Source organism: Polypterus senegalus, chromosome 7 (assembly GCF_016835505.1).
Source record: "Polypterus senegalus isolate Bchr_013 chromosome 7, ASM1683550v1, whole genome shotgun sequence".
Lineage (NCBI taxonomy): Eukaryota > Metazoa > Chordata > Cladistia > Polypteriformes > Polypteridae > Polypterus > Polypterus senegalus.
The window spans coordinates 40,679,819-40,702,933 of NC_053160.1; the positions used below are offsets into that span (position 1 = coordinate 40,679,819).

Consider the following 23,115-nt stretch of genomic DNA (forward strand, 5'->3'; position numbering starts at 1 on the left):
AGACAAAATCTGCGACATTTACAGGAAACCACTAGAAGCTGGTAAAATACCAATACATTTAGTGCAGTCGGCGAAAGTCGAAAGCGCGATACCAACGAGCGTGAGCGTCGTTGGCTTCAAGTGACTTAGTTTTGGACATGCAGGCCACCGTAGCGCTGGCATTGGGACGACTGCGCCAATACTATCCGTCGTTATCGCGTTACTGTGCGCTTGTTCCGCTCCTTCACCTGTCACCTGGACTCTGCTCCTGCTGTTCCATTGGTCGATTTTGACAATAGACAAAAATAACTATTAGCAGTAATTGGTGATTTTGTGTGTGTAGCTTAAGTGATATAAATATAAAAATAGTTAATAATGATGTCATGATTATAATGTGTACGTTGAGTCAAATCGTGTGATATATTCGCTTTAGTGGTAAGTAAGTTGGACTTTGTCACCTCTTCCACGTTACACAGTTTATTTTAAGCCAGTGGTGTCGGTGGTCTCCGGGATGAAGTGCCGTCTGGGGCTTTAGCCCCTGATCGCAGACGTCCAGCCTTACAACCCCCCAAGCCCCATCATTTAAACTAATCTAATATGCTTGATCGACTCGCGTGGACAACTCCAAATTCCACGGGACCAGCTGCTTTAATAAGTGATCAAGCTAGCGACACTTTTTAAAAGCATTGCTTCTTAAACGCGCTACTATGGCTGTGGTTTTTTCCTGCAAAAGTGTCAGTTTTTTAATATGAATCAAAAAATGTATAAATGCCATCATCGGCTTATTCCTGCAGTCTTCATCAAATAGTTTTGTGATCGCAGGACTAGGTGGCCTTAGTTTAGGGGTAGATATAATTTCAGTAGGCACTATAAACCCCAAAGTGGCTGTGCTACATAATGCTGAGAGTCCAGAGCTTTGGATCTGTTAGGCAGCAGTGCAAACCACTGAACAACTGGTTAAATGGGAAAAAGTCTGCTTTTACATGTGCAATATTTAGTTTGGTAATTTCAAACCCCATTTATCTTTGTTTACACATTCTGGAGTTTATTAAATTACATTAGTTGGTTTAGGGTTTGACAACTTGATAACAGTTTCAACAAGAATTAACAAGTGTCAAGACAAAGGTGAATTTTAAAACTTGTCTATTTTAAAAACTAGAAACATTCTGTGCAGCTTTATCTACATTAGCGTACTGTCTCAAATTTACTTCAAGAGAAGTCACTTCAACTTGTATGTTCTCCTCTTCTACAGAACATTGAAACACATGCAAGAGTCGTGGGCAGCAGCTGCTTGCACTTGATGTACCACCTTTAAAAGTGGCACCAGACGAGGGCACGATATCTGACTTTTTATCCCACGTTTTTTGTCACACTTTAAATTGGGCTTATTTTGAAACGTACATATATATGCTTGGTATATTATTCTTTTCAGAATTGATTGAACTTTAATGAGATGTTGTTAGATTTTTAGATTCTTATTCCATTTTTAAATTACAAACTAAAGTATCAAGAAAGTCGTGTTTTTTATTTTTGATCGAGTAAACTTTCTTTCACAGGAACAAACTATTAAAAACAAAATTATTCATAACACCAATGTTATATTTAGCTGAAGGTCGAGCTACGATGACCCATTGCATACCACTTTAGAGTTCAAGTGATTTTTCCTGTTATTTAAATGAGTCATTCTTTTAAAAAAGGTTTTTTTTTTAAACGATTGGAGCGTTTATTTAGTCTCTTATAAATACTCATCGAGCATAGAGGACCTCAGTTTAATGGGAATACTCCAGTCAGTAAGAGAGTGAATATTTTATTCTCATTTCATGATTTTTACTCCGTTAAATAATAATTAATGCTTCTTTTACATATTTATAGAATCTTGTGATTTTAACTCCAATAAATAATAATTTTTCTTTTGTACATTTACAGATTTTACTAATATTCTGGCCGCAACTGGGAGTTGGGCGCTGGAGGTGCCATCGGTTGCCCCCTAGTATATTTATATATTCTTTGAGAATCCAGAAGTGTTCATTTGTGTAGGGGTGCACATAATTATTACAAATCATGCGGTGCACAGTGTGTTATTAGCCCGTACAGAAGATGCGCTGATATTAGCTGTGGTTTTATGTAGAAGATACATTAATAAACAGATCTAATGTGTTTTTCTTTTTTCAAAAGGGATAGCAATGCAACTAAAGCAACAAACATACTGCACACAGAAATCTTGCTAATAAAATATATGAAGGTAAAGTATCACATTGGTCATTTCATATAAGGCCCCATAGTCAAAATATTAGCAAGGGAATATGCCGTTTATTTCAAATGAATGCTTAGCAAAATATTGCTCAGTTTCTTTTTCTTAGTGCTGCAAACCCAATTTAAAAGTAGGGTGCAAAAAAATCGGATTCACATATTCGTGTGGTGGGCTTCATAATGATACGTATTTGGGGTTAGGGAGTGTTTCTTTTTCCAGTATATACTTTATTTTCTTTTAAAACTGTCACGGAAGGCCAGATAAATCACTGAAGCAGCACCATGCCATTATGATCTTCTGATTAACATCAGTGTTAAAGTTCAAGCTTCCACGCTTCATAAGAAGTACGTGAACATTTTTCAAATGTCACTATCCAGTATTTGACACTCGTTTAGTTTGCTAGAAGCTGAGTCTTCCCAACGTTTATTCCAGACACTTTTAGAAAGTTTTCATGTCTTCTGCTTCAACTGCAAAGTTTGCTAGTTTATTCCAGAGCCTAGCAAGCACTTTGTGTGAAGAAGTGCTTCTTGGCTTTAGTCTTAAATGAACTTTCCCTTAACTTCCACCAGTCTCCTGAAGTACGTCCTTCAATATTAAACCAAAGGAATTCTGAACTTCCTCAGTGCATTTGAGGACCTAATTAGGTTCCCCCACACAGACGTCTCTGTTCAAGACTAAGGAAATGTAATTGTCGTAGCCAGTGAGAACAGGAGTTGGTTGACCTTTAGTTGTGGGAAGCATTTGGTTGTTCTTCATGATTCTGTTTAGATAAATATATAGAGGCAGGAGACAGCCCTTACAAAAATGGGAAGAATATGAAGAATCAGTACAGACGGCTCCATAGTTGCTCTGTATTTAGTGATGGCATGAGTTGCAAATACCACGCTCCACCCCAGTCTTGCCATTTGCACTTTGGTAAATGCCAGTGGCCAGCTGTGAACCTGTGAGATTCGGATTACAAAGGCTCTCAGAAGTGGCTGCTTTCATGCCATGAGCTACTGGTGAACACCTAGTCTTCTTTGCACAGGCACAGCCTCTTAACACTTTAAGCAGATCACTGAGTGGTGATGCCCGCTCGGGTCGCTCTCACTCAGACCCCACCAGTGCTGACTGGTCACTACACTCTGCCTATCCACAGAGCAAATCCTACCAACTACAGCAAGCGTTTGTCAAGGTGTGAGTAGCACACACCACAGTCCGTCCCAGCTTCAGCATTTTCAGAGTCGTAAGTGCCCGGTGTCAGGATTCCAAAGGCGCTCAGATGCAGCTCCTTCACACCGTACACTGCAGCAGAACTTATGCACCTGGAGACTCCGTCTGACCCCTGCCAGTGGAGTGCTGCCTGGTGACGTCAGCTGTGCTTGCTCTCACTCGGCCACTACAGTTTGCAATGGACTGGTACTCCATTTAGAACTGGTCTTGTGTTGTATGCTGGAGGGATAGGCCGCAGGCCCACCACAAACCCTGATGTAGCTTTATTTTCTATAGCTCTCCATTGATACGGCAGACTTGCTGAAGGTTGCATAGTTAGTCCAAGTCCAGGGCAGGATCAACAACCGTGTGGTTTTGAGTCCAGTTTGTTAGCTGCCTCTCCAGGCCTTCTTTCTCTTCCTGTTTCATAGCCCTAAGGACATGTAAAGCTTTGTTTGCCTTGTCATGTGAGGCCATATTTCTGTACTTTTATTTTATTGCCCCAGTTGCATATTCATTTTTAAAGTTCAGTAAGCAGTTGTTTCTAAAATAAAGGATTAATTTGAATGATATCATAATAATTAATATTATATATTAATATTAAGTATATTAATCAGAAGTTGAATTGTAACGATATGTTGATTCTCTCAGGATGGAGATCAGCTGGCAAATTTTACTTGTGACAGTGGGAACAATGGGTGTCGGACTTCCTTGTGCATTCTCTCTGGCTGCTCACTGGATTTATGGCTGGCCAAATAAGCCCGGCTACACCAGATATCTTGAAGCATTTAAACCAAGGTACAGGACTTATGTTTTTATATTTTCAGTTATATAATCTTATTTTATAGTTGCAGTATTTAGGGTCCACAGCAGTATAATAAGGCCGTCACAAGGCCCTGTGTTGGTTCACTGTGTGGAATTTACATATTCTTCATGTGTCTGATCATATTTCCACAAATTATTTTAACTCCTGCATCCCAGTGCTGTGACTTTTAGGTTAACTGGTGATTCTCAATGGACCAGTACGAGTGAGTATAGGAAGGTGCACGTCCCCCATCCAGTGTCATTTCCTGCCTTGCCTTGAGGTTGGGATAGGTGGCAGCACCCATGGCCCTGAACTGGGTAAGCAGTGATCGACTGGTGTGCCATCTGAGGTTGCATCCAGGATATGAGCCAGCATTGCATAATCCAATAATGGAAGAATGGACAGGACTTGATAGCGACTGGCTGGAGGAATTAACTTTTAACAATTGTGTTTAAATATTTTTGCAGTTTTTTGGAGGAGGTTACAGGAACCATTTTTAAAAGGTTAGGTTAAATTGGTTAGGTTTATAAGATTGGGAAAGGAAGTTCTTGGAAAAAGTCGAGGGTAAAATGATTAAATCTGAGCTGGACAGAACTTTAGTTTGATTTCCCAAGAAAGTTTCTTTTTCTTTTTGGAAAATCTATGTGTAAGCTAAACGTTAACAATAAAATCAAATAAAAATAGTGCTGATATTTCAGAAAATGTATAGATTTTGTGCCCATATAGTTGGAGAACCTGCTGGAAACGTCAGAAGGAAGACAGAAGCCAGTCCTTGATGGTATGCCAGTCCATCTTATGGCAAACACCCACACCTGGTCAATTTAGGAATGGCCATTAATCCACGTACACGTCTTTGAGATATGAGAGGAATCTGCACAAACTCCACACGTCCTGAACTGGTCTCAAATGAAACTTATAGTTAGGTCCCTGGACTTCGGAGAACACACAGCTAATGTGCTGCCCACAGAAGACCCTGACCGTTTTCTGGTTATACACTATATATCTTTAACACGGACATCTTTCTGTCATTTGCTTGGACGTTGAATGAATAAAGAAGACATAAAATTGGAGTATGGATTAAAAAAAGAGTGCGACTGTGTTACATCACCCTGTCTCAAATATGAACTCTTTATGTGTACCTCTGGTTCCATCTACTGGTACATCTTATGTGGAAACCTGTGCAAACTATGCAGAGCCATTTTGTTTTAGTGAATTTGCAGCAATACATATGAGTGTTTTTACATGACTTGCATAATTATTATAGGTCTGAATTTATGAATGAAGCGCCTCTTCTTGTAAGTAAAACATGGATGGGTGACTTGTTGTAATGTTACTTGTAATGTCTTTATCTTTAGGCGAATTTACTGCTTAACTGCAGCTGGCCTTGAAATCTTGAGATACCTGTAGTACAGCAAGCTATATCTGCAGTTGAAATATTGGTACAAAAATGTAGATAATTCTAAATATTGTGAAAAGGTAAGTTTAAGGAATGACATCATCGTAGTTCAAAAACCATGACAGCAATTACAGAGATCATAAGATGGACATTGTGCTAGATAGGTGAGAAAGGGTACTTGATTATGTTACATTTTTCCCATTGTTCTTACTTTTTGATCTAATATGCCATAAACATGAATGCGGACTTCATGCTGTCCCCTGATTTCTGTTCTAATTTCTTCAATACAGTCTGACTGCTTTGCAGCTAAAGGTCTGCAGCCAGACCCCCTTAATTTCTCACAAGAAAACAGATCTTGCTTTAAAGAATTTGCTGGGTGTGTAATTTGTAACATTGTTTCCAATCTTATTCTTCAAAACCAGAAATACAACTTTATAATTTTTATTTCTGAAAACATTTAAAAGTAAAGATGAAAAAAGGGGCAATCTTCCAATTAAGAAGGGATGGTAATGGTCGTTTCATAAGATGTTCCAATATGTCAGGGGTCCTCAATCACGGTCCTGGAGGGCCGCAGTGGCTGCAGGTTTTTGTTCTAACCCGGTTGCTTAATTAGAAAGCAATTCTTGCCAATAATTTGATTTCATGGCTTGTTAGAGCTTTAACTCTGCGATGTCAGCTCATTCTCATATCCTAGATTTTCTTCCCCTTTCTAAGGATATCATCCAAATGATTTGAAGGCTAAAATGGAGGACTAATTCTCAGTCCTTCCATTTTTTGTCGTCACTTTCCTTCCAAGCTAAATGGAGAGATGCTGGTTTCTTTTGTCATTTGCATGTTATTGCTAATTAGGAACAATTAAAAACCAAGAATACAGCTGTTTAAGACTAAAATAAGCAATAAGGGTTCAAAATCTTAACGAGCGAGACAACTAAAGTGAAGCAGAAGTGTTACTTGAGCAGTAAGAGCATCTTATTAAGCAACTGGGCTGGAGCAAAAACCTGCAGCCACTGCAGCCCTCCAGGACCGTGACTAAGGACCCCTGCAATATGTCATGTAGAGGTTTTCTTGAAAGCCAGATCTGAGCTTCAGCTATATGCCATTGAGGATCCTCTGTTTAAAGCCCATTTAGGCTGTTATTTACAATATATTTGATCAAAGTATTGGTCTGGTTTAGTACTGATCTATACTAATAAAAGGCAAAGCCCTCACTGACTGACTCACCGACTCACTAACTCGTCACTAATTCTCCAAGTTCCCGTGTAGGTAGAAGGCTGAAATTTGGCAGGCTCATTCCTTACAGCTTACTTACAAAAGTTGGGCAGGTTTCATTTCAAAATTCTATGCGTAATGGTCATAACTGGAAGCTATTTTTCTCCATTTACTGTAATGGAGTTGAGCTCGAAAGCCGTGGGGGCGGAGTTTCATGTGACATCATTACGCCTCCCACGTAATCACGTGAACTGACTGTCAACGCAGTGCGTAGAAAACAAGGAAGAGCTCAAAAAGCGCTGAAGAAAACATGCATTATATAATTGAGAAGGCAGCGAAACAATAAGAAGCGAGTGAGTGACATATACAACCATATTCATGAGTGCTGCTACTTCAGAAACAAAGCAAGGTGTAAACCTAAAGTTTAAATTAAGTTTTGTCATGCCCACGGGTAATGCGGGATACAAGTGTAATGAGAGGACACAGGATATAAACGAGAGTTTTGATCACTTTGTAACCAAGTTAAAATTGCACGTGAAGGGCTGTGCTTATGCAAATTCCGAGGGACTGTGTTTGTGGGGGATTGACAGTTAAGGCGGGTTGGGGAGTCACGTCATCATCTCCCCTCCCATTCACCTCATTTCGCTCTGAGCTGAGCTCCGCAGATAACGCACGTAGTGTTACGGAAGCGACTTTATGACGCTGCCACCAAATACTCACAGAAAAATCCACAAGTTAATACACACGCTGTCTCTACAGTTTCTCCACACTGAATCCTCCAGGCACTACTTACAAAAGGTTACATTGACAATCGTGTTACGTTATTTTTAAAATGTTTCCTTTTCTTAGCACAAGCACAGCTTCGATGCATATGCTCCATAACGCGTTAAAAAATCACGCATTTAATCACACTTTGCAATACAAGCAAAGGGGAACTTCTGTCAATGCATGATTTCATGGTATACTGATTACATTGATCAGCGCTTCCCGATTCATTTTACCCTCGCACACCCTTGGTTTGAGAAGAAGTATGAAAAAATATGAGGTTAACACAGAAAAACAGATCACCAATTGAAGCTTTATGAATAATCGATTCGCCATCAATAATTGTTTTGGTAAAGCCATACTCAGTGTATTCATTAGATGAACGGTAAAAAAGTAAGAGCGAGGGGAGGGTGACTTATTGAGGCACGCAGGCAAAACCACAATAGCATGCGGGCTCGATGTAGTGTGCGTCAACTCGATCTGAATTGCGCGATCACATTCGAAAAAATATATCTTTTCAAGTTCTATTTAGTCCATATGTGTCAAACTCAAGGCCCTCGGGCCACATCCAGCCCGGCGTGTAATTATATCCATCCTGCGAGATCATTTTATATATTATTGTTATTAATGGCCCGGGGATATGAAGCGCTGGTAACACAATAAACTACAGATCCCATAATGCAGCGCTTCAGCTGCCTTGCCGAACACTTACCGCGTTAATCAAGTCTAGCTTATGATGCTGCAAGTTATTGCGAAGCTAGCCCACACGATGCCAAAGAGAAAAGTTGATTCTGAAAATAGAGCCTTTAAAAACCGATGGGAGGCTGAGTATATGTTTACTGACATTGCCGGTAAACCTGTGTGTCTCATTTGTGGAGCTAATGTGGCTGTAATTACAGAATTTAATCTAAGACGGCACTATGAGACAAAACATCAAGATAACCTGAAAGACCTGAATGCAATGCACAAGATACAGAAAGCAGAAGAGTTAAAGAAGAATCTGACACTTCAGCAGACATTTTTACCTGTGCAAAATCACAAAGTGATTTCAAGTGAAGCTACTTTTATGGGAGACACAAATGCACCAGTGCAACTTGCCCCACTTTCCCTGTTGCCAAGTAATGTTGAACCAAGTCGGCACTACGGTGTTCCCAAATACGCACTTTGCTGATAAACTGAGCGCACGCGCATTGAGTTCGCACGTCGCTTTGGTGACTTTGAAGAACAAAAAAAATTTTTGAGTTGTTTCGCAACCCATTTGCCGTCGATGTGGAAACTGCACCTGTGCAGATTCAGATGGAGGTGATTGAGCTGCAGTGTAATGGCACACTGAAGGCAAAGTACGATACTGCAGGGCCCGCACAGTTTATTCACTCCATTCCCAGAAATGCTCCAGCTCCGTCTACATGCGGCTCGAACCTTGTGCATGTTTGGTAGCACATATCTGTGTGAGAAGCTCTTCTCAGTCATGAAGACTAACAAAACAGCACACAGGAGTCGCCTCACTGATGAGCACCTGCAGTCCATCCTGAGAATCTCCACAACACAGAACCTCACACCAAACATAAACGAACTTGTTGCCAAAAAAAGATGCCAGGCGTCCAGCTCTAAAATGACATAAGAGCAAAGACAACTGAATGATTTGATTTGTTATTGCTGAAAAGAACACATTTTATTTATATTTCCAGGTTTTGTTATGCAGCATGTTCATATTTGAATTTGTATAATTTTGACAGGATATATTTTTATGGAGAGCAAAATCTTTGGGATATTTAAAATTTAAGTTTATTTTTATATAAAATTACATAAGAGTAAAGAAATTTGAATGTTTGTTCTTTTAACGTTTACTTTATTTCTAACTTGTATAATTTAGACAGGATATATTTTTATGGAGAGCAAAATATTATAAGTTATTTAAGGTTTGAGTTGATTTATTCGGAATAATATTCCTGTCTGTTTTATTCATATTTATGTTCAAAAAAGTTAAGTTTTAAAAGTTTTAAAGTTTTAAAAGTTTAGTTTTAGTGTGTTCAATAAATGTTTATCCTGTTCAGCCCGCGACCTAAAGTGTGTTTTGGATTTTGGCCCCCTGTGCAATTGAGTTTGACACCCCTGATTTAGTCGACACAAATATCTTTGGTTGGAATGTAAGGCGAATTTACTCTTTACATTTGTATGGTGAAGAAAAATTTATGCAATGATGCCTACATTTAACTTTCATTCCTACCAAAGATATTTCTGTCGACTAAATAAAAATTCCTTCTATTTAAAATTTAAATAGAACTGGAACAGATACAATATCCACGCAGACTTGCACGTAAGAGCGGGAGTCATCCGTTTTAACAAACAGCGTATTGCACTGATACGAAATAGCCTGCCCATTTAATTATTTAGGAATGGATAAATAAATTAAGATTTTGTACAAATAATGTTTTTCATTTTTCTTCCTTGATGGATTCTGCCACCCCCAGCAACAGTTGCTCGCACCCCAAAGAGTGTATATATATATATATATATATATATATATATATATATATATATATATATATATATATATGTGTGTGTGTGTGTGTGTGTGTGTGTGTGTGTGTGTGTATGTATGTATGTATGTATATATATATGTACGTATATGTATATATATGTTTATATATATGTGTATATGTATATATGTATGGATATGTATATATATATATATATGTTTGTGTGTGTGTGTATATATATATACACAACAGCAACACTCATCACTCACAACAGTGACAAAACAATTACATTGACAATCATGTTACGTTATTTTCAAAATGTTTCCTTTTCTTTTCATTGCTTCTTTAACACACTACTTCTCCGCTGCAAAGTGCGGGTATTTTGCTAGTGTTATAATATAACACGAGGCAGAGGTCTGCCGTTACTGGGATTCTTTAATTGTAGATTTGCAGTCACTCTGGCACTTCTATCTGATGTGACTGATGGAATATACCTTTACTTTTGTTTTGTTCAGATTAACTGTGTTTTCAAATTATTATTAACCTTTAGATGGGTAAACAGAGCATAATGTTTTACAGACTATAGAAATACTAATCAGTATTTCTAGTACATTTTCAGCATTATTTTGTCAGCCTAAATTATACATAATCTATTTAGTGAAATGAGTACAATAAACATCAACCAGTATTTTTATTGAATTTATTTTATATTGCTTTGAAAGAAAGACAGCTTGTAAATCTGAATGTTTGTTATGAAATTGAAAATGGGATGATAAAGGAAAATTTCTTTGGGAGAATAAGAGTCAGGATGTGAACCCTGGGGTGGGCATTTGGATACACAGAGAGGGGAACTAAATGTTAAAATAGGCATAACTGGTTCCTTCTCCCACACACTGTAGCTATACAGTGATAGTAAATTTATTTTTGCCCTGTGAATATTTTGGAAATTTTTTATATTTTATATAGTGTGATGGAAACTGATCAATTATATATCCATTATAATATAACACTTTTATCTTTAAACAGGATATCCCATTTGGCCGTCATGGTAATAAACTGGACTTGTATTACCCATCAAGAGTGGAGGAACTGGCGCTTACTCCTGCTCTTGTTTTTGTGTATGGTGGTGCCTGGGGCTCTGGACAAAAATCTACTTATTGCCTTCTAGCAATACAAATGGCAAAGCAGCTTAACAAAATAGTTATATGCCCAGATTATTCAACTTATCCAAAGGTAAGCTTTGTTATAATTGATAATGCTTGGTTTAAGTTTGACTTTGCTGCAGTTAGCATTTCCAGAGGCATGGTGTGTACCTGCAGTTTATAATGGTGGAACTGATCATGCAACTAATAAATGTTCCTGTCTCCATTTTGAAAATGGATCGCTTTGGGAGTCTGTTCCCCCCCACACCAGTATGTGCAGTACAGAAGCCCAGTAGCTGCACTGCTGCTTCGGGAGACTGGGTTCAAACCTTGGCTTGGTTAAACAAAAATGTTCTCCCGGGGCTCCAGTTTTCCTCTTACAGACACAATAGCATGGCACACTTGACTGCACACATCCTCTCTCATTTATTTGGGGTGAATTTAGAGTTGCCATTTAAACTACCACACGGGTATTTGGTTGTGAGAGTCGTCTACCGGAGCACAATTCCAATCTAGTTTGGAGTTGGGAGACAACAGCACTACCCACAGCACCCTCATGCTGCTCTTATTACATCTCATTGGTCAAGAAAACACTCAAGTGAAAAATGTAAAGTAAGCCAAGTCTTGTAGACTAAATGCAGTGGTAGCAACAAAAAAGTTGAGCTATTATTATTATTTACTTATTTCTAGGATGGCAGGCAGCTGGAGTGAGGCAAGTGTTTAAGTAAGAGCTGCACTTCACGAAGACTGGCATCAAATTCAGAAGGCCGTTTAGTTACTACAACTAAGATAACGGCAGAAGAAAACCTTTCACTTATTAGAAGCATTGTTTAACGTTTATGTATGATTTTCCTAAACTGTTTTAGCTATACATAACTCCTTTTTTTGACTTAACAGGGTACAGTAATGGAGATGGTACAAGATGTTTTAGACTGTGTCTTATGGATCAAAGAAAATGCATGTGCGTTTAATATTCATAAGGTGGGCATGCAAAACCTTTTTAATAAAACTGTGATAGAACATCTCAGCTACAGACTTTTAAATGCAAACATAATCTTAAGAAAGCATAATCTGTCTTATATGGCTTTTTTAAAATGAGTTTCTTTTTATTGATTATGCTTGCCCCCATCTTTATTTGTTTGCATTTGTATCAGTAGTTAGGCTGGAGCTCATGTGGATAGGACTACTAGATAAGGAAGTATTCACAGCCCTCTTGTTGAGTGTCCATGCTAATGGGGTCTAATCTTGCTTTGTTGATGGCATATACTGTACCAAATGACTGTAAATCATCACCAACATAACTTTATTTCCTTTTTAGACTCCGTAGAAGGCAAGCCAACTGTCATATGTAACTTATTAACCAAAAAATAGAAGGGGTAAGGTTCTCACCCAGTGCTGATTGCACATACTGGCCCTTATGTTCTTCTCACGTAATGAGAATAATTGTATCTATTTATTTCTCTTTGAGAATAACACTTAATAGTATTAATAATATATTTTGACCTTACATACCTTTACATTTCCTTAAAATGTGCCACCCACCCACACACACTGCGCTGTGCTCTGCTAGTACGAGTGTTTATATCAGTTCAAGAGATGAATTATGGACAGAAAAGAAAGCGCACCCCCTCTTTAGAAGTCTTGTCTGAGTTTCATTTTTCCGGCCTTATTGCCTCAATTCTGAGTAACCTTATAGTGTTCTTTAAAACCTGCCGCTCTAACCAAGGCAGTTTTCCAGACAGAGAGTCCTTCTGACTTTTTCCCCCATGAGATTCTGTACACACATAGGGTTACTTGGTTGGCTTTTTCAAATGGAGCCCCTTCAGCCATATGCTGCACTTCTGGTGTTTTACTGGACACGTGAAGCTCTGTTGCTACATTTTCATTACCACAAACACTAAGATCTGCTTTGTATTTCTCAGTTATTGTGGCAACTTCAAGCAGTGCAAATAGAGCTGGATTTATTTTTGCCTCATCTCTTGCTTGTACTGTATAGCCTTTACTGGCAACATTTTGCCACCCCTTTATCCTGCTAGCAATAAGGCAGATACTGTTAATAAACTCAATTTTACTGATCCTGATGACTGTGCGGGGCTTGATCCTACAGATATTAGGGGAAACTCCTACTGCTACTGTAATGCACCAAAAACGCTTCAAGATGCAGATGCACAAAAACTGAGAGCACCTGAATCATCACATATTTTGGTGATTGATATTTGTACGGATGTAATGATTGGGACAGTTTGGTTTTAATTGTGCAGTTGACTGGCTCCTCTGTCAGTGTTTAATGGCCTCTATAGTGATGTGGTGCCCTCAGGGATCCTCTGGTAGGCTGACTGCTTGGCTTGTCTGTAATGGTGTCGGGCTCCACCACTGGCTACTGGATTTGCACATGGTAGATAATGGTGCAGTTTGGTCAGGATTCTTGACCATTAGTCCACTTCACTCTCTCTGTCTGCAAGCATTCACTAAAAATGGAAAAACTGAGTTGTAATTTAGAAAAAAATGGTTCTCTCCTGCTGTCTGACATTGACCGATTCAAAGACCTATACGGTTTGTCTTAGGAGGAAAAAAAAATTGTACATAGCATTAAGCCTGTCACACAAGTAAGTCCGCAAGCTAGTCATGTTACTTCTTCAGCATACTGTATGTCCTAACATCCGCTTACAAGGAATACGCAGAATTGAAAATGCTAAATTTCACTCCATCTCCAAGTGTACAGAAAAGCAACATGCATTCTCACATCTCTGAAAGCCTTTGAAATGACTTCATTGTTGTATATTTCTAGTTGACTAGTATATTAAAATAAGTCATTTTTATGTTTAATCCAGTTTTCTATCTATTCCCCCAAACCCAATAAATATAGCCAATAAATACCACAACGCTAATATTTTTACATATGTCATTCTTCCTAGAGCTTTGGATTGAACTGCTGCATTTGTTATAATTTGTGGTTATGTTGCTGTCATTAAATCCATCACAACTCTGGCATACAGCATAACCTCACACATTTTGGTGGCAGTATCATGTTATGGCGACATGTCTTGTCAGCCTGGATCTTCTCTAGTTTGTGCTGATTAAAATTTTGTTTGATTCAAGTAAGAGTCACAATCCATCCATCCATTCATTATCCAACCCGCTATATCCTAACCAGAGGGTCACGGGGGTCTGCTGGAGCCAATCTCAGCCAGCACAGGGCGCAAGGCAGGAAACAAACCCCGGGCAGGGCGCCAGTAAGAGTCATAATGTTGGTTGCAAAGATAATTTTATTTTGTGCAATGACTACAAGACATGCGGTGGGCTGGCGCCCTGCCCGGGGTTTGTTTCCTGCCTTGCACCCTGTGTTGACTGGGATTGGCTCCAGCAGTCCCCCGTGACCCTGTGGTTAGGATATAGCAGGTTGGATAATGGATGGATGTATAAACAGACGGATGAGCACACGTAACATGTCTCTCTGTAAAGTCCTGCTATGATTTATTGGTTTTGAACATTACTAAAACTAGTTTATGGTGCATTTTTTAGGGGACGTACCCTTCCTGAAAAATGTTTTCTTCCACACAACATTACCTATTGGCCTAATCCTTTCATAAGTGCACTGACCTTCAAATAGGCAAAACAGGAGTAAAGCAGCACGTAGCTGGATTTTTTTTTAATACAATTTGACTTTTTGTGAAATAACTGTTAAGGCAGAGAATGGTGCACATCATCATCATCAACTGAGGAAGAAGAATGGAGAAAGACTGCAGTATCCAAATGTTCACAGGCTCTGGGCTAGAGTGGCTGCTAAAGGTGCATCAACCAAATAATGGCGTGAATACTCATGATCAGTTATTTTTTGTTTTATATCTGTGATGAATTTGGACAACTTTACAGCAGTCTCTCTTTTCACTTTGACATTTGAACATTGCTTTTCAGTAGATGAGTGTCAAAAATGACAATTTAAATCCACTGTGATTTAATGCCTTATGATAATAAAATGGGACGGGGAGCCTCCAAGAGGGAGATTACGTCTTATAGACCGCATAGCTAATAATCGCAGGTTTTGCATGGTATCCATTAAACTTTACAGATGTATCAGGTCATTCTTTGTCTAACTGTCTTTGCACATATTAATCAAACCTGTATGAACACAGGGAGAATATGAAAACTACATCTAATTAGACTCAGATTCAGACAGAAGCTTAGAATCAAACCTTGGACCAAAACACTGCAAGGCAACCAAGTGTCCTGTTGTGTTGCCACACAAAATGAAAACCTTTGAAATAGGATATATGACCCTCTTTGGCCTTCTTCTCCTAATACAAGGGTGGCGAACTCCAGGCCTCAAGTGCTGCAGTGGCTGCAGGTTTTCATTCTTATCATCTTCTTAATTAGTGACCAGTTTTTGCTCCTGATTACTTCTTTGAATTAACTTGACTCAGGCCCCATAGTTGTTTCTTTTTCTTTAATTAGCAGCCAAACAATAATGAGACCCAAAACAAGCCACCACATGACCAGCTCCCTTGTGCCCATTACACAATATCTGAAATTAAAGAGAGGTGATGGTCTTGGTAAGGTTGATCTCTCAGGTCACCAAAACATTTTGACAGTGCTCTTAGAAAGAACAGAAAAACAACAGCTTTTGAAATGTGTGGCAGAATGAGAGCAGCAACAAGCCATGGAATTAAATAACGGGTTTAATTAACAGCAAGAAATGGCTTCTCATTAAGGAAGTGATTGGAGTGAAATTGGTTGGAGTTTGAAGCCCCAGTTTAGCTCGTTTCACATCTCATTTCTGCTTGGCTGTCATTTAATGAAGAAAGGAATCAATTCAAAAGGGCTGAATTCTTCTAGCAGGGCTATTAAAGTGATGGGGGAAAAAGTTAATTAGCAGTGAAAACTGGTCACTGATTAGGAAAAGGGTTAGAATGAAAACCTGTAGCCACTGAGGCACTCCAGGGGCCTCATGTATAAACGGAGCGTACGCACAGAAATGTTGCGTAAGAACTTTTCCACGTTCAAATCGCGATGTATAAAACCTACACTTGGCGTAAAGCCACGCACTTTTCCACGGTACCTCATGCCTTGTCGTACGCAAGTTCTCCGCTCGGTTTTGCAGACTGGCGGCACCCAGCGTCAAAGCAGTGCTACTGTTCCTGTGGTTACTCCTTATTTTCATGACGCGGCTTTATAAATACACCGAAACTAACCGCATATTGTTTATTAGTGTAATGCATCTGATTGTAATTAACTCGTAACAATATAATGGTCCAGGGAACAGCCATAGTATTCCAAATACCATAACTGCTTTAGCGTTGTTAATCTCACTGCACCTTCCTCTTCTTCTTATTTTTCTTCTTCTTCTTCCAGCTCCTCCCGTTAGGAGTTGCCACAGCGGATCATCTTTTTCCATATTACTCTCACTGCACCACGCGAGTATTTATATCACTGTATCTGAGTGTGAATCACAGCAGCAGCTGATCGGAAAGAGAATTATCGGTATACAGCTTCAAGGACACGCTGTCTCAGCCACGGCAAAACGTTTTAAAGCCTTTCCTGTACAGACCTCGCGGTTCAGAAACAGTTTAATCCCAAGAACTTTAAATGCAGTCAATCAAGTGCTCCTTGTAGAACTGTTTGTACTTATATGTACAATCACCACACTGTAAACTTGCACTACATTTATAATATCGCACAACCTGAGCCACTTTATAAAGCGCATATTTACATATGATGACGATATCATTTTTAAGGTGAAATGCAGCAAAATATGTTTGTTAAATTATACAGATAAAACTTTAACTTCATTTAAATAATCTATATTCTTCACTGGGAGTGTCGTTAAGGATAGAATAATTAAACATGTACTACGAAGATATTTCAATGTTCTTTAAACGTTTTGAAGAATCAGTGCTAAGCTTACAGATGGCTTAACGTCTATTACAGAGCTGATTGTATGGTGATCGGTTACTTGGGGAAAGAAAAGAACTGACTGCAGTGACAGCTACGCCAATATATATTGAATATAAAACAGAAAGAGAAAATAACAACACAGCAAAAAACACAGCGACAAATTTCGGCAAAAGTTAAATGCTTGTGTCATGAGCACAAGGCGGCTATGCAGTGTCTGCAACGGACGTGGCCATCCACCGTGCATGACATTGGCGGGCGAAGGAGCCACCGATTCTTCCTCTGCCCAGTGCCACCACAAGCCTAGAGCCGCCTCTGAGTACTGCTGCAATAAATTATTTCATCGAAGTGAAACACATCTTTAATAACGTGCTTTAACTCCTATCATCATGAAAATGACATCACGTATACATCTCAGTATTTTAGTTATTCAGAGAGATGTAATATCACAAATGTAATGGACTCTGTGTCCAGTTGGAGGAAGAGAGCCGGTTTAAGAAGCAAGTAGTGATTCACACACAGAGCACATAGAAGATCAAATACAAAACAAAGCATTTAACGTGCTACTTTAATTACGATGTGATTTGAGAAACTGGTTAATTAAACGATTTTAAGATGAAGTTTATGATGTTCTACTTTAATGACAAAATAAACTACGTGATTAAAGTGGAAATGTTGAGATTGAAGTTGACATTTCGTGCTTTTTCCCCACTGTGTGCCTTTTTTTCTCTGTACCCTAATAAGCTTACATATGACACTCAGACAGTGAGCTACAACTCGGCTTTTCACGGCGACTTTGATATGTGACTTCTTTTTTATTTCCAGCACTGTGCGATTTTGTGAACGTGAGCTTTCAAGTTTCTCCAACACGATCAACTTCCTTTTGTTGATTAAACATACTATTTGAACAAATAGTATGTTTTTCCTTTGCCTCCACTTGGTATTTGCTGAAATTCTTATATTTTCTCCCGTGCTTTTCCCATTGTCTTTTCACAGAAGGCTGCGCTTAAGGGCGATTAATATTATTTGCATATTCAAAGAGGCGTAATTCTGGGAGGAGTTGGGGCGTTACATAAAGCGCGTGCACGAGCGTTAGTTTTCACGCTGATCGGGATTTATGTAGCGGAAGAACGTGGAAGTTGGAGTACGCACAGATTCCTGCATCTGGATTTTTCTGTGCGTAAGCACATTTCGGCTTTTGTGCTTACGCCATGTTATAGTGCGAGTTCTACGCACGGCGTTATACATGAGGCCCCAGGCCTGGAGTTTGCCACCCGTGTCCTAATATAATCAATTGTATTAAACCAATTTAGATTCTGTCAGAGCCAGTGATTAGCATTCTTCATGAACATCCATGAAAAGGACAAAACTGTCTGAAAATGAAGGTGCATTTGTCATTTTTTTTTTTAAATTAGTTTCTATTTATTTTTTCTTCCAGGAAAACATTGTTTTAATGGGTCATTCTGCAGGCGCCCATTTGTGTGCACTCAGTGTACTGCTTCTGGCTGAAGAAAGCAGTGAGCTCAATATTGATCATGTCAAACAAAGGGATCTTTTATCAAGTATTAAAGCAGTTGTAGGTAAGAGTGTACAATTTAGAGATGCATGAATCATGCTGCTTATATATATTTTATGACCCTGCATACACTTTTAGTATGTCACATTAACCCATGTATGTCTTAAGGATGTTTATAATTTTTGAATATTTGTTATTTTATTGCATACAGTATATAGTCATTATTAAGGCTTGTTACATAGAATTCTTCATTTATCAACACTGTAGATAAGGTGTATATGCAGTATATCATCCTAGCCGAAGCCCGCCGTAGCATACAGCAGTGTAAGAATAGGAACAGAAAATAGTGAGAAAGGAATTCAGTATAACAAAGGCTTAGGTAACCACCACCGCAGTATAACGAAAATAACAAGGAGCGAAAGCAATGACAATGGTCGAGAGAGTACCTTCCTGTAGCAGGCTACAGAAAACATAGACACATGTAGATAGACGTCGCATTCACTGTGCTGCCCAGTCGACGCGATAAGTCAGTGTGTCCGCCCTATTGTGAGTGTTAAAAGTGCCATTAAAACGAATGCAGGTAGACGTGGAAACTGGGCTTTCTGATGAAAAAACAATAACGTTTTAAACAGTATCGTTTACATACAACAGATTTTGGCGAATCGTTTACATGCAATTATTTATATCCATTTATACACTAAATGCGTGCGTATCCCATGGTCTTAGAGTTGGCGGGCGGGGCTCTGTCTTGCGTGCCCTCAATGTCTTGCTTGCGCTCACTGTTTTGCATACCCTTAGTGAATTATATATACAGTATATAGACTGTGTAATATCTGCTTGCATGTCATCAAAAGAAAACAATATTTTACACCATTTTCACTGTCATAAATAACACGCAGTATGTGTATAAACTATACTGTATGTATGTATTAGGGATGTCAAAAGAACTGGAATCTCTGTACCAAGTCAATAACAAAATTCCAAAAATGTAATTCCAGTATTGGTAGCACAGAGGCAAGGAACTTGAGCATGACAGTGAGTGAACAAGGCACAATAATACACAAGCGAAAACTGCATATAAGAACGCCTCCCAGTGGTGTCACGTGATACAGCGCCGCATTAACATGTAAAACAAGAAACCGTGAAAGTCGTGGATGAAAGGGATATTCGCTCAATGCAGGGGAACTTCGGTGTGTGATTGCAGGAATTATGTTTATTATTACAAAAAATAAACACACACTTGGAGTTAGTTCAGAAAAAGATTAGTGTGTGGACAGAGAGCACAATGATTTACCAGTCAGGTGGGAGTTGTAGTTGTTTAACTAGTAGTGTCACAAATTTCTAAGAGGAGATGAAATGATGGCTATATTAAATCTCCATCCATTATCCCACCCGCTATACCCTAACTACAGGGTCACAGGGTTCTACTGGAGCCAATCCCAGCCAACACAAGGCGCAAGGCAGGAAACAAACTCCGGGCAGGGTGCCAGCCTACCGCAGAGCGCACACACACACCAAGCACACACTAGGGACAATTTAGGATCGCCAATGCATCTAACCTGCATGTCTTTGGACTGTGGAAGGAAACCTATGCAGACACGGGGAGAACATGCAGACTCCACGAAGGGAGGACCTGTATATTAAATCTCTTTTTAATTTAGTTTCCTACAGTTTTACCAATGGAATGGTGGCTTCACATTCATTCTCTGATAATATATCCTGCAATCATCCATCCATCCGTTTTTCAAACCAGCATATTCAGGACGGGAAAACAGCACACTCCATATCTGTAGAGGAATTTGCAAATTCCCCAAAAATGTGAGAAACATAGTGCAAGCCCCTAGGTGTGTTGGTGAATGAAATGCAGTCTTTCAGTTGCGGTGAATGGACTACAAGTGATGTCGGTCCAGTTCATTGTCTAATTCCAGATCTGTACGTAGGCATAAGGAATAATAAAGTCTGATCAAAAAAGGTTGTGCGAGAAGCACCAGGAGTCTGTGACATTTGAAATTCGAAACCATTTGACTTGTCCGTTATATATTACTCTTTGGTAAGTTGTCTTAAATAGATAATAATGCAAATATAAATCTTACTATAGCAAACGTTATACACCTAACAGAGGGACTCTTTGACAAACCACATTCTAGAAAAGTTTTATTAGAAAACTGGCTTTAAAGGGTTTGATCAAAAGATACTGGATTCAATAGTAAACAGTACACATAATGTTTAATATTAATTTTAAGCCAATTACTAAAGAGAAAATGTCAAAGAATAAATTTAGTTATGTGTACATCGTAAAGTAAAACAGGTTGTCCATGATGATACCATTCTTTGTAAACTTTGTGCTGAAACACCCCAAAGATTACTATGAGTACTATCCTTCTATGTAAAAGCGGTCGGGTGTCCTTCCGCCCCGTGAGTGCTACGCAGGTGCAGAGTTTCACACACGCCCCGTCCATTTTGCAATGCACGATGGGATTTGTAGTTTCGTTTTCCAGGTAAAAGATGATTTTCTACTCCAGACTGTGCGATATCTTCTTCTTCTTTCTTACTATATAAAAGCGGTCGGGATTGTCCTGCCGTCCCGTGAGTGGAAAGCGTAGCGGTATTCCGCTTATCACAGACTTACTACTTGCAGCTTGCGGTACGAAGCGACATGATGTGAGCAGAGTTCTGGAGCTCCCATCGTTCCCTTGCTTTTGTGCGCGATGCGCTGGAAAAATGTCTCTGGAAATAATTAACGTTGATGGAGTACAAATGCCTCACCGCGTAGTAAATATCAGGGGGGTTCAAAAGGGTGACCTCAATATAGAAAAAAAGTTTAAATTTCATCACAAAAATAACAGAAACTACGAGTATTAAAGTAATACCGCTCAAAGGCAATATAACCAAATTAATGAGTTTGTATAAAAAATCAAATTGATCTACATAATGAATTGCCTTAAGAAGTGGTCAACTTAAAAGTCGGTCGCCTTAAAAGGCGGGTCAGCCAAGTTAGTTACTATATTTTGATATTTATGAATACCAATACTAGTTAAATGATATGCCTTTAACTACCTGATGGATATACCACTATTTTAAAGCTGCTGTTACTATATATGTATATATTTTAGATTTTTTCCAAAAATGCCCTATACCAGGGGTGCCCACGCTTTTTTGGCTTGCGAGCTACTTTTAAAATGACCAGGTCGAAATGATCTACTACAATAAAAATGCTATCTGAGCATACTTTAAACATAAAATGTATGTTGCCGTACCTTGCATAACTGAATAACCTTTATGGCATAATAACAATTCAATACATTTATGGTCACTACAGTATTTGGATTTAATAATCGTCATGTGGGAAAAGGCTGACTCGCATAAATAAGTAGAGCCGAATAATGCAGTCAAGGAGCTTTTGAATTCATCCGAGTGCAAAATGACGGCTGTCCGATTAACTGCGATTTTCGTTCTCTCTCATTTCTCTTTCTCAGATCGCTTTTGGAAGGAAGTCAGTTTTGTAGTTTTTATGAACAGTTCAAAAGTGCCTTTCCACATTTTCCTTCTTTTTGGAATAGCAATGATAGATTGACAGATCAGACAAACACACATCCAGCCCATACCCTCCCCAAACAATTTCTTCTTAAAATCCCTTCTTTAGTAGATATAAATTGGAAGGCTCACTAGATCACAGCTGGAGTTTTGCAGTAGCTCACGCGTTTGATTGTGCGTACAGGATGACCAGTGTGTTAGAAGAGAAGAGATCTCAGACTGGCCGCCCTGTATGTCAATCAAGTGGCAAATGCCATAAGGAGGATATATGATAGACTAACGTTTAAAAAATTTTTTTGAATGAAACGTGATCTACCGGTCGATCGGTATTGGGCATCCCTACCCTATACTGTTTACTTGAATAATGGAGGTACTTTTAATAAAACAAATGGAATTTCAGTTATTGTCATGGAATCGAATAGGTATTGTGGCATTCTTACTATGTACTCCAAAAAATCTGAAGTTAGAATTAATTTATTAGAGAATAAAACTGACTGTATTATATTGCAGTTAAGAAACTACAGTAAGTAAATAAATGCATAGATTTTGATATCTTGCTTTACACTAATATTAATTATCTGTACTTATTATTTTGATAACCTACATCATCTATTTATTCTCGGGGCCCATTGTTCTAATTCTGCATCTTTAAGATCCACAGCCTAACCCAGTAAGGCAGAAACTGTCCCTGGAGTAGATGAGAGTCTATTGAACTAAACAAGTCAATGCAGACACACAGGCACCCAGAACTGTACAATTAACATTCTACCTGCTTGCACTGTGTATGGGGAAAATACACACATATTACAGATCATCAGAGTGACAGTGTTAGGAAAATACTCCTTGGGCCATAAAACTGCCATTTTAGACTGTTTTATTATATTTTCATGCAGCAGGTATCTTCCAGTTGGCACAGCAAGTTAACACTGCCGACTTACTGCTGCAGAGTGCTTAAGTG

The 23,115-nt window shown here is 38.9% G+C and overlaps 1 protein-coding gene across 1 annotated transcript in view; it reads left to right on the plus strand.

The window, feature by feature from the left end:
- Positions 1 to 225: 225 nt before the first annotated feature.
- si:dkey-193c22.1 (uncharacterized protein LOC567837 homolog) overlaps positions 226 to 23,115 on the plus strand; it is a 35,694-nt gene continuing 12,804 nt past the window's right edge. Inside the window, 7 exon segments of the mRNA XM_039758524.1 lie at positions 226 to 414; positions 2,155 to 2,221; positions 4,073 to 4,219; positions 5,582 to 5,702; positions 11,103 to 11,309; positions 12,116 to 12,199; positions 18,546 to 18,687. Coding sequence (XP_039614458.1) covers positions 4,074 to 4,219; positions 5,582 to 5,702; positions 11,103 to 11,309; positions 12,116 to 12,199; positions 18,546 to 18,687 — 700 coding nt within the window. The 5' untranslated portion in view covers positions 226 to 414; positions 2,155 to 2,221; position 4,073.